General features: G+C 38.7%; 1 protein-coding gene across 5 annotated transcripts in view; it reads left to right on the forward strand.

The window, feature by feature from the left end:
- The window catches only part of LOC125653998 (serine/threonine-protein phosphatase 6 regulatory ankyrin repeat subunit B-like), a 1,068,599-nt gene extending 1,051,053 nt beyond the window's left edge, over positions 1-17,546 (forward strand). For all 5 annotated transcript variants that reach the window (XM_056142805.1, XM_056142804.1, XM_056142803.1 and 2 more), the window contains 2 exons: positions 54-101; positions 11,078-17,546. In XM_056142805.1, coding sequence (XP_055998780.1) covers positions 54-101; positions 11,078-16,575 — 5,546 coding nt within the window. In that variant the 3' untranslated portion in view covers positions 16,576-17,546. The remainder of the gene's footprint in view (positions 1-53; positions 102-11,077) is intronic.
- Positions 17,547-17,864: the final 318 nt, after the last annotated feature.

Raw genomic sequence — 17,864 nt, forward strand, 5'->3', positions numbered from 1 at the left:
TGATGAGAAATGTTGTGATTAATATAATTTCATTTTATTTTATTTGTTTCTAGATAAATTGGAGAAACTAACAAAGTCACCCGTTCCCCAAAATGTGAGAGGTATGTCACTACAGAATAACCAATCATTACTGAATGCATTAAGTTGGAATGTCATTGTATGTTAATGAGTTACAGATTAAGGTCATGACGCTTTCTCTGCATTTATTTACATCAACGTTTTGGTCCTTCAAAAGAAACATTAGAATAATTGATTCAATGTTAATTTCATGATTAAAGACAAAAACATTTAGAAACTATGACATTATTTACATTGTTTTAGAATGAATATTAGTTCCGTAATAGTGTTTTTAGCTCACATTTGCTGGAGGCTCAAGTGAGCTTTTCTGATATCAAAATCTGTCCTTTGTCGGCGTCGTAATTAAGCTTGACTTTTTCATCTTTTTCTCCAGAACCACTGGACCAATTTCAACCAAACTTTGCACAAAGCATCCCTAGGTAATGGTAATTCAAGTTTGTTCAAATGAAGGGCCATGCTCCCTTCAAAGGGGAAATAATCACAAAAATGCAAAATTAGAGTGGGGTCATTTTAAAATCTTCTCAAGAACCACTGGGCCAGAAAATATTAAATTTACATGACAGTTTTCTGACATAATGGAGATTCAAAATTTTAAAAATTATGACCGTCGGGGGTATGTGGGATCAACAATAGGAAATCGAAGTTATTCGTGCAAATATATAAAGATAATCTTTTTAAAAAAGCCTTCTCAATAACCAATGGGCCAGAAGAGTGGAGATTTACCTGGAAACTTTCATCCTGATTAGAAGTAGATTAAAATTTGCTCAGATCATGGCCCCCAGGGGTAGGGTGGGGCCACAGTAGGGATCAATGCCTGACATGCTGATATATATATATATATATATATATATATAAAGTCTCTTTTGGGGAGTAAAATACAGAAAAAACTCTAAACACTTTGTTGAAATATTTCGACCGTGTTACCAGTCTTCTTAAGTCGTGTTTATCTTTCTCATAGTTACGTTGCTATGAGAGATAAACACGACTGAAGAAGACCGGTGACACGGTCGAAATATTTGAACTAAGTGTTTAAAGTTTTTCTGTATATATATATATATATGATTCAATAAAAAAGCACGAAAATATACAGTTCCAAAAGATATTTAAATCACTAGCGCTTTCTGGATTTTAACATCCATCCTCAGGTGAATACAAATTGATAATCATTAATTATTAATTTGTATTCACCTGAGGATGGATGTTAAAATCCAGAAAGCGCTAGTGATTTAAATATAGTTTGGAACTGTATATTTTCCTGTTTTTTATTGAATTATTTTAACTGTGTGATATCAACTCTTTCTATATATATATATATATATATATATATTATGAGATTGATCACTGTTCATTATCTTCACCTTGCATATACAAAGCACTAAATTGACCAACAACACGAACAACCAGATTGTCAAATTTTTGCGACGACCCGTCCCTTCTTCAGGACAAACGAAGAGAATTACATAATGTGGCCAATATTAACCGAGAATAATAACAAAAACTACATATAAATACATCTAGCACTACATAAAAACTAATCTACAAACATATTTACAACACAGACTAGATGTTTTTTGGGTTTTAGGCTCACCAATCAATATTATAAGTGGAGCGAATTAGGACATGCCTTATTCGTCCAAAGAGCTGATCCAGAATAATTATAATCTCAAGTGGAACGAGTTAACCATAAAGCTAACTCGTACCCAGAGAGATTCTATTTTAACTATGCATTAAGAATAAACAATTTATAACAGATAAAAATAACAAAAAAAATATCAGCAAAAAAAAACTATGTAAATGAATGAACACTATGAAAATGAAATAAGAAATGAACAAACATTTAAGAGAAAAAGAATGTAAATAACAAGTTTGAATGAGTAAGCAAAGTGAACCAACTCCAAACAAAAACAAAGAATAAGCATCCTAGGAAATTGAATAAAGATCAAACATTCCCGTACTGATCATGTCTAGGGTAGACGTGTAAGAAACATAGAATCACGGAAACTGATAAATGGGTACATGTAAGCGATCGGTTATGAAGGTCAAAGTAATTTAGAATAGGGGGGGGGGGGGGGGGGGGGTGGCTGATTGTAAACAGAATTTTTTGTATTTGACCTTGTATCCATGCAAGGTGAAGATAACGAACAGTGATCAATCTCATAACTCCTACAAGCAATACAAAATAGTTGGGCAAACACAGACCCCTGGACACACCAGAGGTGGGATCAGGTGCCTAGGAGGAGTAAGCATCCCCTGTTGACTGGTCACACCCGCCGTGAGCCCCATATCCTGATCAGGTAAACGGAGTTATCCGCATTCAAATCAGTGTGCCAAGAACGGCTTAACAATCGGTATAAATCAAAGTACTGAAAGTACTGAAAAGCGCTAAGCTGACTTCATGAATTCTGTATGTATTGTTAATGAGCAGGAACAACATTTAAAAAAAGGTTTATGCATTATTCTTCATTTTCGCATAACTAAGTAGTACATTTTCTGTAAGAAAATAACAAATATGGATTGGAAGCAATGTCCTGAAACTTTTCAACACGTTGAAATATAAATTTTATATGATGTTGTTAAAACAATGGTCGCTATGATAATTTTGATCCCACACTAATCTAAAACCCTGTCCTTGGATCATGAAATTTACAATTTTGGTAAAAGGTGACCTGTTCTTATTAAATATCTGTAATCAGAATTTAGTATCAATAGCATTACCACCGCTGCGATGGTCCAGAGGTAAAGTGTTCACTCTGTATGCGGGCTGTCGGGGTTCGAATCCCGGCCGCGACAGACCTAGTTCGTTAAACAGGTAGTGACAGTTGCATCACCAAACTCTCGGCATCAGGTGTGAATGTCACGGGTCCTCGGAGGTGGCCTTTAAAACGGATGTCCCGTGTCACAGTAGGTGTGTCACGCTAAAGAACCCTCACTGCTCAATGGCTGTAAGCGCTGAGCATAGGCCTAAATTTGAAGCCCTTCACCGGTCTTAGTGACGTCTCCATATGAATTGAAAATTATTGAGAAGAACGTTAAACAAGATACAATCAATCAATAGCATTTAAGGCTATGCTATTCAGATATTTGACAAATGAACACTTTATACCCTGTTTAGCTCCCACCCATCTTCCCAAGGCAAGGGTTTCTGATCCGCTACGCTCCGGTCCCTGGATCATTAAATGCTCTACATGACTATGCATTTTTTTCTCTTACAGAGGTGATGTTATAGAGAAGAACATTTTTGGTAGAAAATGTGAAAACAGTTGTAATAGTAGTTTTCGGTATAAAGTGTTCAATTGTTATTACGCAACTAACTTACTGTTGTGTTCCAGTTAAATAGTGTATGAAATATTTTTAGAATACAACTGAAATGAAACAAATCAATAGTTTGATACATATATGTAAGTCACTTATAATAGAAAGGAACAAACAAACTGGACAAAAAAGAATTACACATAACCACATACACTAACAAATGCCACATGTCAAAACACACCAATAATGCAGGATTATGAAACACTTTACATCCATTTCATTACCTTACCAGAAATCATTTAAATACACACATAAACATGCATCTGTAGGACTTGTACTACAGAATCCAGTGCATAATTATCTGTAAATAGCAATCAAACCATGAAAGTGGAATTATTTTTTGTAATCAATAATGAAGTTATTTTCAATTCAAAATCAGGTTGGAGAGAATCTGAATCCAAATAAGTCCGATAAATACATGAATAACTGAAAACAAAATTTAGGAAGTTATTTAGAAAAGATGTTCATCATACATGTGCAATATTACTTTGAAACTGAATACTGCGTCATCAACAAGAGTGGAGATAGCTCATTTTTAACATGAAAGTTAGTGCAAGAGGATATACTAATTCAAATATGATGATGAATTAGACTAACATATAAGCATGGATTTACATTTAGCAATTGTAGTGATTGTTTGTTATACGTAAATCTAAAAAAAAACAAAAAACCAAGAGTTTGTACACAGGTACATTAAACGCTGTACTCATCAACTTGTGTGTATTACACTTCTTGTGTAAAAGCTCATATTCATATTGCAAAGGAGACACATCCGTTTGTCTGAATGAGACATAACACACATTGCTATTGTTTTAATTTTATAAAACAGTTCTTTATATGAAAATGCTAATAACCTTAGCAAAACCCCATAAGATTCGAAGCTTGTATAGGAGTTCTAATATGAAAAAAAGTAACAGACGTGACTCGTAATAAATATGCAAGATTTACAACATGTAAATGTAGCTAAATGAGAATCTCAAACTAGGCACTGAAAAGTTACAAAAGTAATTTCAAACGGTAATGTTCAAACCGCTATTAGAAATAATGAAGAGGCATCTCACCAAAAAACTAAATGCATCTTTTTTATATGAAAAGATCGTTCAGCGAAAACAAAATGTGGGGACAGGGAACAACGACAGTACATCCATGCCCCTCCCCCTTCTTCATCATTTGTACATTTTGTACGTTCGGAAATACATGTAGCATATGCATGTCATTGTCAATTGTTTGTTTGAAGTACAAAGAAATTGAAAACACGATTACTTTTCGTTGTATGTAGCATGCTGTGGACCGCAAACCATTTCACATTCATGCTTGACACAATGGCAATGTTTATCTAACACTTGTTCTAAACATATGTATTTCAGTATACAGCCCTCGTAAAATTCCACACGATGTTTTGAATACTTGAAACCGGGGTATTGTCTTCCATAATATAATATAATACAATATAATATAATATAATGTTGTACCTTTTTATCTTTTCCTTGCCCCAAGACTATTATTTTTAGTCTCATTTTTGAAACTAAATCACGAAATCAAATTTGATTGTGTTGACGATGATTCTGAAGAATATCTTGGTCGTTTAGAAATAATAAAGTAAGCTTAAGTTACACCGTTGCATTCTCTAAATTTCTGCATGACCGACTTGCATATATGATCGGGGAAGGTGTAAGCAGTTACGCAATATCATCCTTCTGAGACACCGATCTCTGTCCTTCGCTGTCAAAGCATAATTGATCACAAATTCTTTCTCGTTCACAATGGACGCGGATTTAATTTTTTACTGTGTTGCACACATTTTTGCTGCGTCAGACAAAAATTTTACTGAGTCGGAACAGCAGCCAAAACACAAGTGGAAAACCCTCCTGACCTGTGTATAGCTTAATGACGTGGCTTCTAATTGCACCATGCAAATTGATTTTCCTGGCCTCTAAGCGCCATGCGAAGGTAACAATGCAAAGGCACCCTAGCTAAAACGGTTTCATATACATATTCAATTTTTGATTTTGAATCACTTTAATTATTACAGACGCAGATTCAAATGGGAATTTTAACTGAAGAATGACCTGCATCTGTGTCTCACTTTCCCCAAGAATGGGGACAAAAATATCACCCTTTTTATACATATTTTATTCACTGTTCAACGAACTGTATTTCCGGAAAAAAATGAAACTGCAGATATGAATGTTATCCCCGTGCTAGATCAGTTGCAAAATTACGACTACTTTAAACACGACTTGTTGACTACAGCGATGCATAAATTTGCCTATAGGTGGCGATAAACCGGAAACATGATGACGAAAGCAAAATCCAACTGGCGGCAATAAGGGCTTAAGCTACGCTTAACGCTGAAAAAGAAATGAAAATACCCAATATCATGTCTAACAATTGAGGCATGCAACATCATTTTTTGGGGTGGCGGGGTGGGGGTGGGGGGTAAATCTTTAAATATCCTCTTTAAATATCCTCCTCTCAAGAACCACTGAGCCAGAAAAGCTGATATTTACATGACAGCTTTCTGACATAGTGCAGATTTAAGTTTGTCCAAATCATGCCCCCCCTCCCCCCCCCCCCCCACCACCACCACCACCTGGAGGTAGGATGGGGCCGCAAGGGGGATCAAAGTTTTACATACAAATATAGGGAAAATCTTCTCAAAAACCCCTGAGCTAGAAGAGCTGAGATTTACATGAAAGCTTTCTAACATAGTGCAGATTCAAGTTTGTTCAAATCATGGTCCCCGGGGTTAGGATGGAGCCACAATAGGGAATCAACGTTTTACATACAAATATATAGAAAAAATCTTTAAAAATCTTCTCAAGAACCACTGAGCCAGAAAAGCTGAGATTAACATGAAAGCTTCCTGATATAGTGCAGATTCAAGTATGTTAAAATCATAACCCCCAACGGTCGGGTGGGGCCACAATAGGGGATCAAAGTTTTACATACAAATATATAGGAAAAATCTTTAAAAATTTTCTTCTCAAGAACCACTCGGCCAGAAAAGCTTACATGAAAGCTTTCTAACATACTGCAGATTCAAGTTTGTTAAAACATGCCCTTCCCCGGGGAGGGGGGAGGGGGGTAGGATGGGGCCAAAAGGGGGGATCAAAATTTTACATACAAATATAGGGAAAATCTTTAAAAATCTTCTTATCAAGAACCAATGAGCCAGAAGAGGTGATATTTATGTGAAAGCTTTCTGACACAATGCTGATTTACGTTTGTTCAAATCATGTCCCCCGGGTTTAGGTTGAGGCCACAATAGCAGGGTTCGAAATTAACTTTTTCAAGCACTAGTCCGTACGGACTAGTCACTGTTGATGTTCACTAGTCCGCAAAACATTTCACTAGTCCGTCGAGCACATCATATTAAATGATCTTCATTTTATTCAACAGTATTTAATGAAACCAAACACATCACAGTTGCAATCAATTTAATTTCTGACACGTACAGAAGAAAGAGACCACCATATTTTATTTCGCATTCAAGATCTTTAGAAGCATACAATATTAACCTCCGAATTAATCCTTTTATAAACAACCATAAGTGCATTCGAGATCGGCATTCCTGTTGTTTTGGTGCTCAGATCTAAGAGCCACAGGAGTTCAACATTTTACCAATAAAGTCAATAAAATTCACTCGATTGACCAAGTCATGAGCTAGTGTTATGAACTACTGTGTTAGAGTCGCGAATGACGAGAACATGTGCGCACAAACGTGCATTTTCTCAGACCACACTACTTGCAATTCTTGAACCTAGAATACGTTTTCGTGATGTGTACTCGGCGTTCGGAATCGGAAGGAATTTGACAATTTGTGCACGTTCGAAGAACGGCGGTCTCGAATGCACTCCATGTGTTTGGAAGCTCAGGATGTCATAGTCACGCAAACACTTAACCATGCAGGTAATTAATCGACCATAAGTTCAAACATCTAAGAGACTCGGACAAATCTTCCTAAAAATCTTTACCATATTCAAGATTGATTTCCGGATTTTCACTAGTCCGTACGGACTAGTGCTATAGAGAGTTCACTAGTCCGACACGTTTTTACTAGTCTCGGACTTACGGACATGAGTTAATTTCGAACCCTGAATAGGGAATCAAAGTTTTACAGTGAAATATATAGGAAAAATCTTTTAAAATCTTCTTCTCAAATACCAATGAGGTAGAAGAGCTGAGATTTACATGAATGTTTCCTGACATAGTGCAGATTCAAGTTTGTTCAAAGTATGACCCCCGGGGATAGGTTGGGGTCAGAATAGGGGATGGAAGTTTTACATTGAAATATACAGGGAAAATCTTTAAAAATCTTCTTCCCAAGAACCATTGGGCCCGAAAATCTGATATTTACATTAAAGGTTTCTGATATAGTGCAGATTCAAGTTTGTAAAAATCATGACCTTCAGGGGTAGGTTGGGGCCACAATAGGAACTAAGATTTACATGCAAATATATATGTGGAAAGTCTTTAAATATGGGCCAAGGTTACTCAGGTAAGCGATGTGGCACTTTTGCGAAACCAAATCCTAAATCTTGGCATGAGGGGGGCACACACTCTATAGCATTTTCAAAGATTAATGTGATTATGTAACCCATATTAGAATACAATAATTATTTAACTCACAATATTTATTATGGATTTAATGTATATAACAGACACTTGCCATCGTTTTTCAAATGGGGGGGGGGGGGGGGGGGGGGGGGGGGGTGACAGGATGTAAAAATTAAAATCACCAATGATTGCAAAATTTTTCAGAACAAATGATAGATTTACCCATACCTCAAAACATGTTTTAAATTTATACTTATGAAAATCAAATTACACACTGACATTAGTTACAAGTTTTGAATCAAAATTTTTGTTCAAACATTCTACAGATGATGCATAGAGTAACAATATTTGCAGTCATTCGAACCCACTGGATTTACATTACACTGATAATAATTAACGCAGTTGTCTCGCTACATTTAACATTTTTGGGAGTTCAACTATGTTCAATCTCCCTGGGTCATCACGCACTTTTCTGCGCAGTAATTTGTATTGATTTGTATAGTGGTCATCAGCGGGGGTTCTGTGTCAGCTGATTTACTCCTAGGTAAATCAACATAAACTTTTATAAACATCCGCCATTAAATAATCCATGTAACTTTTCTGAATTAATCTAATTTTGATAATTTACATGTAAATAAATGCAATGATATTGTATTCAAATCAATTTGAATACAAGATTTCGATCAAATTGATACTGATAGACATAGAAAAATAAAATATAAGACATAGGTTGAAAATTGTCGTTTGTAGCACAGCGTCACCTATAAACATTGATAGGGAAACGAACGACAACTGCACACAAGCCCTCTTGACACTGTGGCGCGAAATATCGAATATGGTGCGAAACCTCAGAAAATTTACAAGAAATAACTCTACAACATTGTGTATGTGTATATATTTGGGTTTTTTTTTTTAATGTGATATAAAAAATGCTTGATGTTACATGTAGATTGAATTAAAACACGTCATTCCCAGTCAACAACTTTCGATTGGGATCGGAATACGAAATAAAAGTTCTTATATCCGGTGGCAAAGTGAAACTGCTTCATGCTTCAAGTTATTGAATTACGTAGTAATTGCACGTTACACATTAGAGAACTGTTCCTTTTAATAAAGAAAGTCACAAAATAGATACAAAATGAGTGTACCTTATTCATTACTGTTACCGAGCTTTCGTCGACTATAATCTCGAAATGGCGTGTTTCGCTGCGCTTGATGATCTGACGGTAAGGTCCACATTTTCTACGTGAGTAGTGTGATATTTGTTTATGAATTTTTTGCGCATACATGGTATGTCTCGGCTAGGAATAATGGAAACTTTCTCACCTATGTATGTAAAGACATATTAATCTCTATTTTTAAAAATGTAGAACACTTTTTATCAAATGGCAATGTTTGAAAACGCTTAGAGCCCCGATGTCAGAATTTCCTTTTCCAAGACATCAATATGTCAAATTCATTATCCTTTTTGAATAGTATGTACCATATTTTGTACCAGTTATCCATTTTGAATCCCCTATTACAATGGGATTTTGCTGCACTCTGTAATGTTTGAGTGGATGTCATGAGTGTGTGTCAAACAGAAATTTTAAGAGCATGGGATAAGGTGCTGCCATGTATTACTTCACTATCAAAGTTTAACCTAGTTGCCACAATGTTGAATTTATGGTGCAAAAAGGATTGGAAATTGCTCTGGTCAAAACACATTGTTTATTTGTTTACAGATGAAAGAGACATGAGGATTCTCCCTCACAAACTGAAAAAAAAAGTTATGGATCTTGTACATGTATAGTTTATTAATCACTATAGATTTCCAGCATCACAAGTCTGATTCCACTATATGCTTTCCATACTGTCAGGTTCATTCACCCCCTGTTTGAGCCACAGTATAATATCCCAAATACCTTGGCAATAAATAACATTATTTGACTAGTGTTTCATTTTTAGCGGAGTTGAGATGAAGTCGAACTCGGCTTATGATCTGATGAAGTGCCTTTGGGCGGGCAGGCGGGCACGCATCAACATTTCATTTCCGCACCATAGCTCTTGAGCAAATTATAGGATCTCATTCAAACTTAGATGGATTGTCACCCTCAGTAAGATGAGAAAGCCTATCGATTCTGGGGTCACTAGGTCAAAGGTCAAGGTCACTGGTTATAAATAGACTGAAATTTGGAAAAAAAATTGTTTTCTGCACTATAATTTTTTAACAAATTATAGGATCTCAATTAAACTTAGATGGATTATCGCCCTTGATGAGACAAAGAAGCCTATTGATTTTGGTCAAGGGTTAAAGGTCAAGGTCACAAAGGATTAAGTCGGCTGAAATTTATGTACGTAAAATTTTGCTCCTTGCTTGATAATTCTTGAAAACTTTTCTGCCGGTTCCCTCTATGCCCATTCCTTGCGCAACTCGGCTTGTGCATTTCCGATGCCCGACAATTTTTAATTTTTTTGCATTTCATTTATTTTGAGTTATTATACAATTATTTACCATTCCATTGATCCTCTACAGGGCTGTAGTATACTCAGGTGACAGTTTAGCATATTGGACTACCTTTTCAAGTAATGAATCCTTAGAATTAGCTATAACTAGGATTAAACTTGAATGTATATATACAGGGGAAAAACTTCTTCATAACTGCAAGGCATTGATAACCATATTGATTTGAATGTTTGGGCCATAATATGTGGTCACATTTTTCATGAGAATATAAAGGGGTGAAATTCTAGAAAACAACAACACGACTTCAGTTACTCGAGGAGCGTTGTGGCCCATGGGCCTTCCATTATCCATGTTTGCTGTTGTAATGCTTTGAAACAACAACAGTTGATTTGTATCTAAAATCATGATAATATTCAGTCATTTATCCCCCTACCCTTCCAGTACTATCTTTTCTAACTGAATTTCCACAATGTTCAACTCCCACGAGTACTTTAAGTACTTTGATTACATTGATATTTAACATTTCTACATTTACATTTAACATTTTCACATTTATATTTAACATTTCTGCATTTACATTGAACGAATGGTGCATTGTGTAGTGATATACACAGTTACAGGAATAGAATATTGACCCTGTTAGCTTTCCATAGTTAACTGCTTCTTCACATGTAATTTCAGAGCAATACGATATTGACATTGAGAAATGGAGAGAGGAAGACAAGCTTTACTACAAAACTCACAGCTTTCCGTCAATGATGGAGAAAGTGAGGAATCAACCTTGCGTGACGTTTGTTGGTGTGCCTGGCTCCGGGAAGTCTGCCACGGCTCACCACATCGCCCTCAAGCTCCAGGAGGAAGGTTACGAGGTTGTACCAGTTGATGAAATCAGAGAGATAAAGCAATACTGTGACACAAAGAATCCACAGGTTTTTGTTATTGATGATGTGGTGGGTGTTTTTGGCCTCCAGAAAACTAAATTAGATGTGTTGACTGATTATGAACAGAAAGTAACACAGCCTTGCATGATTAAGTCTAGAACTTTGATGACATGTAGAGAGGATGTGTTCAACGAGACACTACCTTACAAACCATTCCTTACCAAAGAAGAGACTGTGATTAAGTTACACAGTTCTGATCATGCATTAGATGATAATGACAAAAAACAAATTCTCCAGAAGTATGGTTTGAATGTTAATCTAATATCTCCTGCATTGCTGACATCAGCATCTCACATGTTTCCTCTTCTCTGTAAATTGTTTTCAAAGGAAACAAAATTCCAAGCTCTTGGTTCAAAGTTTTTCCTGAATCCAGCCCAATGTATCATTGATGAACTTGATAATATGCAGAGGCATAACAAACTGAATTATGTAACACTTGTTTTGTGTATGCTAAATGAAAACAGTCTCTCCAAAGATAATTTTGAACATAAAAAGTTTATTGATAAGAAAAAGAATACTTTGGAAAACTGCAGATTAGAGCTCAACACTGATACTTTCAAGTTTATGGATGCTTTGTCAGCAATGGAGGGGACCTACACAAAACAGTGTGATGCACAGTACACATTTATACATGACTCCATGTTTGAAATATGTGCTTATCAATATGGTAAACAGTTTCCTGACCAAATGTTGCAGTATATGAGTAGTAGTTATATTGCTTATAATGTCAAAACACAAGCAAGTGAACCAGGAATTGTTGACAAAGTGAAAGAGAAACAGAACGATTCTCGACCTATTGAGGGGCGTGAGTGTAGCAGTGATAGTGACGAGAAAATGAAACATAGTGATTCACAACCTATTAAGGGGCGTGAGAGTAGTGAAGGTAAAGAGAAGGAGAGTGATGATAAAAACAATGAGGGAGAGGAATCGTCTGATCTGTGTATAAGGTTATGTGAGGATCAGTACCCACTGTTAGCAGAGAGATTGTACAGAGACATACAGAACATGGAACTGTATGATGTTTTCAGAAATCAGGTTTTAAAACATCCCCAGGTGTGTCAGGCTTTTATTGGTGTGTTAGAGAAAAAGTCATACGCAGAATTAAAAGCCTTATTTCTGTCCAGTCAGGGAGAGGAAGATAAGATAGCGAGTAAACGAGAGCGTGTGGAGGAGGAGGGTGAGAGGAGTGAGTGGCAGAGACAGGAGGTGCTGATAGGAAGGAATAAACGAAAGGGAGAAACAAATAGAAAATACAATGTGAGAGTGGTCAGATGGGTGATTTACTATGGACACTATCAGATAATAGAGTACATAGTACAACAGACTGAACAACACAATGAAGTAAGTGAATTATTTGGGACAACAGGAAATTGTCCACAGGAATCTAGATCTGAGATGGAGAGATCTGGAATAGAGACATGTAATAATCAGGAGAACAATAGGCCTGTAGAACAATCTACATCTGGGATATATACATGTAATAAACAGGAAAGTGAAATCAACAGGCTTGTAGAAGAGCATAGATTACTTGTATTGAGTTGTTATAGTGGTGATATACAGACAGTCAGAGTTCTGCTTCCTGTTTGTAGGAAAGCAATCAATGGGATAGGTCAGGTCAGTGAAGATATTGATTGTTGCCATGATACACCTCTTACTGCTGCATGTGTGGGAGGACATGTAAGTATAATGGAGGAGCTGGTGAAGGCGGGGGCTGATGTCAATCTACAGGATAGACGGGGGAATACACCACTTATAGCTGCATGTAAGGGAGGACATGTGAGTATAGTGGAGGAGCTGGTGAAGGCGGGGGCTGATGTCAATCTACAGAATGATTATGGGAATACACCACTTATAGCTGCATGTAAGGGAGGACATGTGAGTGTAGTGGAGGAGCTGGTGAAGGCGGGGGCTGATGTCAATCTACAGAATGATTATGGGAATACACCACTTATAGCTGCATGTGACGAAGGACATGTGAGTATAGTGGAGGAGCTGATGAAGGCGGGGGCTGATGTCAATCTACAGGATGATGACGGGAATACTCCACTGATAGCTGCATGTAAGGGAGGACATGTGAGTATAGTGGAGGAGCTGATGAAGGTGGGGGCTGATGTCAATCTACAGGATAGACTTAGGAATACACCACTGACAGCTGCATGTAAGGGAGGACATGTGAGTATAGTGGAGGAGCTGATGAAGGCGGGGGCTGATGTCAATCTACAGGATAGACGGGGGAATACACCACTGACAGCTGCATGTAAGGGAGGACATGTGAGTATAGTGGAGGAGCTGATGAAGGCGGGGGCTGATGTCAATCTACAGGATAGACGGGGGAATACACCACTTATAGCTGCATGTGACGAAGGACATGTGAGTATAGTGGAGGAGCTGGTGAAGGCGGGGGCTGATGTCAATCTACAGGATAGACGGGGGAATACACCACTTATAGCTGCATGTAAGGGAGGACATGTGAGTATAGTGGAGGAGCTGATGAAGGTGGGGGCTGATGTCAATCTACAGGATAGACTTAGGAATACACCACTGACAGCTGCATGTAAGGGAGGACATGTGAGTATAGTGGAGGAGCTGATGAAGGCGGGGGCTGATGTCAATCTACAGGATAGACGGGGGAATACACCACTGACAGCTGCATGTAAGGGAGGACATGCGAGTATAGCGGAGGAGCTGGTGAAGGCGGGGACTGATGTCAATCTACAGGATGATATGGGGAATACACCACTTATAGCTGCATGTGACGAAGGACATGTGAGTATAGTGGAGGAGCTGGTGAAGGCGGGGGCTGATGTCAATCTACAGGATAGACGGGGGAATACACCACTTATAGCTGCATGTAAGGGAGGACATGTGAGTATAGTGGAGGAGCTGATGAAGGTGGGGGCTGATGTCAATCTACAGGATAGACTTAGGAATACACCACTGACAGCTGCATGTAAGGGAGGACATGTGAGTATAGTGGAGGAGCTGATGAAGGCGGGGGCTGATGTCAATCTACAGGATAGACGGGGGAATACACCACTGACAGCTGCATGTAAGGGAGGACATGTGAGTATAGTGGAGGAGCTGATGAAGGCGGGGGCTGATGTCAATCTACAGGATGATTATGGGAATACACCACTGACAGCTGCATGTGAGGGAGGACATGTGAGTATAGTGGAGGAGCTGGTGAAGGCGGGGGCTGATGTCAATCTACAGAATGATTATGGGAATACACCACTGACAGCTGCATGTGAGGGAGGACATGTGAGTATAGTGGAGGAGCTGGTGAAGGCGGGGGCTGATGTCAATCTACAGAATGATTATGGGAATACACCACTGATAGCTGCATGTAAGGGAGGACATGTGAGTATAGTGGAGGAGCTGATGAAGGTGGGGGCTGATGTCAATCTACGGGGAAAAGGGGGGAATACTCCACTGATAGCTGCATGTAAGGGAGGACATGTGAGTATAGTGGAGGAGCTGATGAAGGTGGGGGCTGATGTCAATCTACAGGGAAAAGGGGGGAATACTCCACTGATAGCTGCATGTAAGGGAGGACATGTGAGTATAGTGGAGGAGCTGATGAAGGTGGGGGCTGATGTCAATCTACGGGGAAAAGGGGGGAATACTCCACTGATAGCTGCATGTAAGGGAGGACATGTGAGTATAGTGGAGGAGCTGGTGAAGGCGGGGGCTGATGTCAATCTACAGGATAGACTTGGGAATACACCACTGATAGCTGCATGTGTGGGAGGACATGTGAGTATAGTAGAGGAGCTGATGAAGGCGGGGGCTGATGTCAATCTACAGGATGATTATGGGAATACACCACTGATAGCTGCATGTAAGGGAGGACATGTGAGTATAGTGGAGGAGCTGATGAAGGTGGGGGCTGATGTCAATCTACGGGGAAAAGGGGGGAATACTCCACTGAAAGCTGCATGTGAGAGAGGACATGAGAGTATAGTGGAGGAGCTGGTGAAGGCGGGGGCTGATGTCAATCTACAGGAGGATTACAGGAATACACCACTGACAGCTGCATGTGGGGAAGGACATGTAAGTATAGTGAAGGAACTGGTGAAGGCGGGGGCTGATGTCAGTCTACAGGATGATTATGGGAATACACCACTGATAGCTGCATGTAAGGAAGGGCATGTGAGTATAGTGGATGAGCTGGTGAAGGCGGGGGCTGATGTCAATCTACAGAATATTATGGGGGATACACCACTGATAGCTGCATGTAAGGAAGGACATGTGAGTGTAGTGGAGGAGCTGGTGAAGGCGGGGGCTGATGTCAGTCTACAGGATGATTATGGGAATACACCACTGATAGCTGCATGTAAGGAAGGACATGCGAGTATAGCGGAGGAGCTGGTGAAGGCGGGGACTGATGTCAATCTACAGGATGATATGGGGAATACACCACTGACAGCTGCATGTGAGGAAGGACATGTGAGTATAGTGAAGGAGCTGGTGAAGGCGGGGGCTGATGTCAATCTACAGGATAGACTTGGGAATACACCACTGATAGCTGCAGTAAGAAAGTGTCCGTTATCAACAGTGAAATATCTAGTAGAACATGGAGCTGACTGGGTTACTCAGGTTGTTAATATCTATGTGTCAGCAGTATATAAAGCATTAATACTGAACAAACCAGATATAATGAAATATCTCATACAGGAACAAAATAAAATCACTCCAGGTACATTTAATGGAAATGTACACCTATTTAACTGTCTGGTGGACATCAGACATGCTGGAGTTAAAACAGACAGTAGGGATGATGTGGTGGTGACAGACAGAATAGTGTGGTGTATGTATAGACAGGGAGATTTGTGGAGGACAATCAGTAGAGGAGACTGTGATGTACTTAGACATCTGTTGTGTGTGGGTCTGGATGTCAATCAGTCAATACAGTTATATGATATGTTCAATGATTACAAGCCTGGTGTGACACCTCTATTGTATACACTGATTGATGAGAATGGTATTAATGTTAGTCAAATAATGGAGAAGGTGAGGATCCTACTGGGGGCTGGGGTGGACGTCAATATCAGGGTGAGGTATAGAGAGTATGACACTGTGTTAGACAGGGAGGGTGTGTCTGTTCTAGAGAGGACGAGGCGACTGGTGTGTAAGTACAGTAATAATAGAAGTATGTTTAAGTACAGTGACAGAGTGCCAGAGTACAAGAGAGTGATGTGTGAGATAAAGAAACATGTCAGAAGACACTCTGTATAGTCCCTGATAGAACTATAGAGAGATGTTGTTACTGAGTACAAGAGAGTGATGTGTGAGATAAAGAAACATGTCAGAAGACACTCTGTATAGTCCCTGATATAATTGTAGAGATATGCTGTTACTGAGTACAAGAGAGTGATGTGTGAGATAAAGAAACATGTCAGAAGACACTCTGTATAGTCCCTGATAGAATTGTAGAAAGATGTTGTTACTGAGTACAAGAGAGTGATGTGTGAGATAAAGAAACATGTCAGAAGACACTCTGTATAGTCCCTGATAGAATTATAGAGAGGTGTGGTTACTGCGTACAAGAGAGTGATGTGTGAGATAAAGAAACATGTCAGAAGACACTCTGTATAGTCCCTGATATAATTGTAGAGATATGCTGTTACTGAGTACAAGAGAGTGATGTGTGAGATAAAGAAACATGTCAGAAGACACTCTGTATAGTCCCTGATAGAATTGTAGAGAGATGTTGTTACTGAGTACAAGAGAGTGATGTGTGAGATAAAGAAACATGTCAGAAGACACTCTGTATAGTCCCTGATATAATTGTAGAGATATGCTGTTACTGAGTACAAGAGAGTGATGTGTGAGATAAAGAAACATGTCAGAAGACACTCTGTATAGTCCCTGATATAATTGTAGAAAGATGTTGTTACTGAGTACAAGAGATAAAAGAAACATGTCAGAAGACACTCTGTTTTGTCCCTGATAGAAATTAAGGGAAACGTGTTACTTTGTCAGTAGATGTGGTGAGTCTAAAATCCAATAGGTTACCAGTATCTGTGTACATAATACAGTTTACTAGATTGTACGCCCGCGCATCTCTCTCGTTAAGTTTCCATTTGTTTGTGTACAGTAATATAGTGTTTCATATGCATATATCCTGTAAATATTGGAACCTTTCTGAAAATACCGGTATGTTGAATAAAATCTGTGATTAATATTAAATGTTCACTGCGACAGTTTATTGTCTTAGTCATTGATTATAATTAAGTGGACCGCCGTGGTGTTCTGGAGGTAGAGCATTTGCCCCGCATGCAAGAGGTCAGGGTTCGAATCCCGTCCGCGTGAGATTTAAGGTCGCTCACTACACTAAAGCTTATACTCTGTATGACACCACATCACAAGATGGCAAATTATATGTTTTGTGAAATTATTTGTATCGATCGATTTGTTTGTCTATCATCGAAGCTCAGTGGTTAAAGCATTGGGCTGGTGAAACGCAGATCTTGAATTCAAATCCCCCAGGGTCTTTTAATCACATGTGTTGAAAGAATTTGTTT

This window comes from Ostrea edulis, chromosome 7 (assembly GCF_947568905.1).
Source record: "Ostrea edulis chromosome 7, xbOstEdul1.1, whole genome shotgun sequence".
NCBI classification, from domain to species: domain Eukaryota; kingdom Metazoa; phylum Mollusca; class Bivalvia; order Ostreida; family Ostreidae; genus Ostrea; species Ostrea edulis.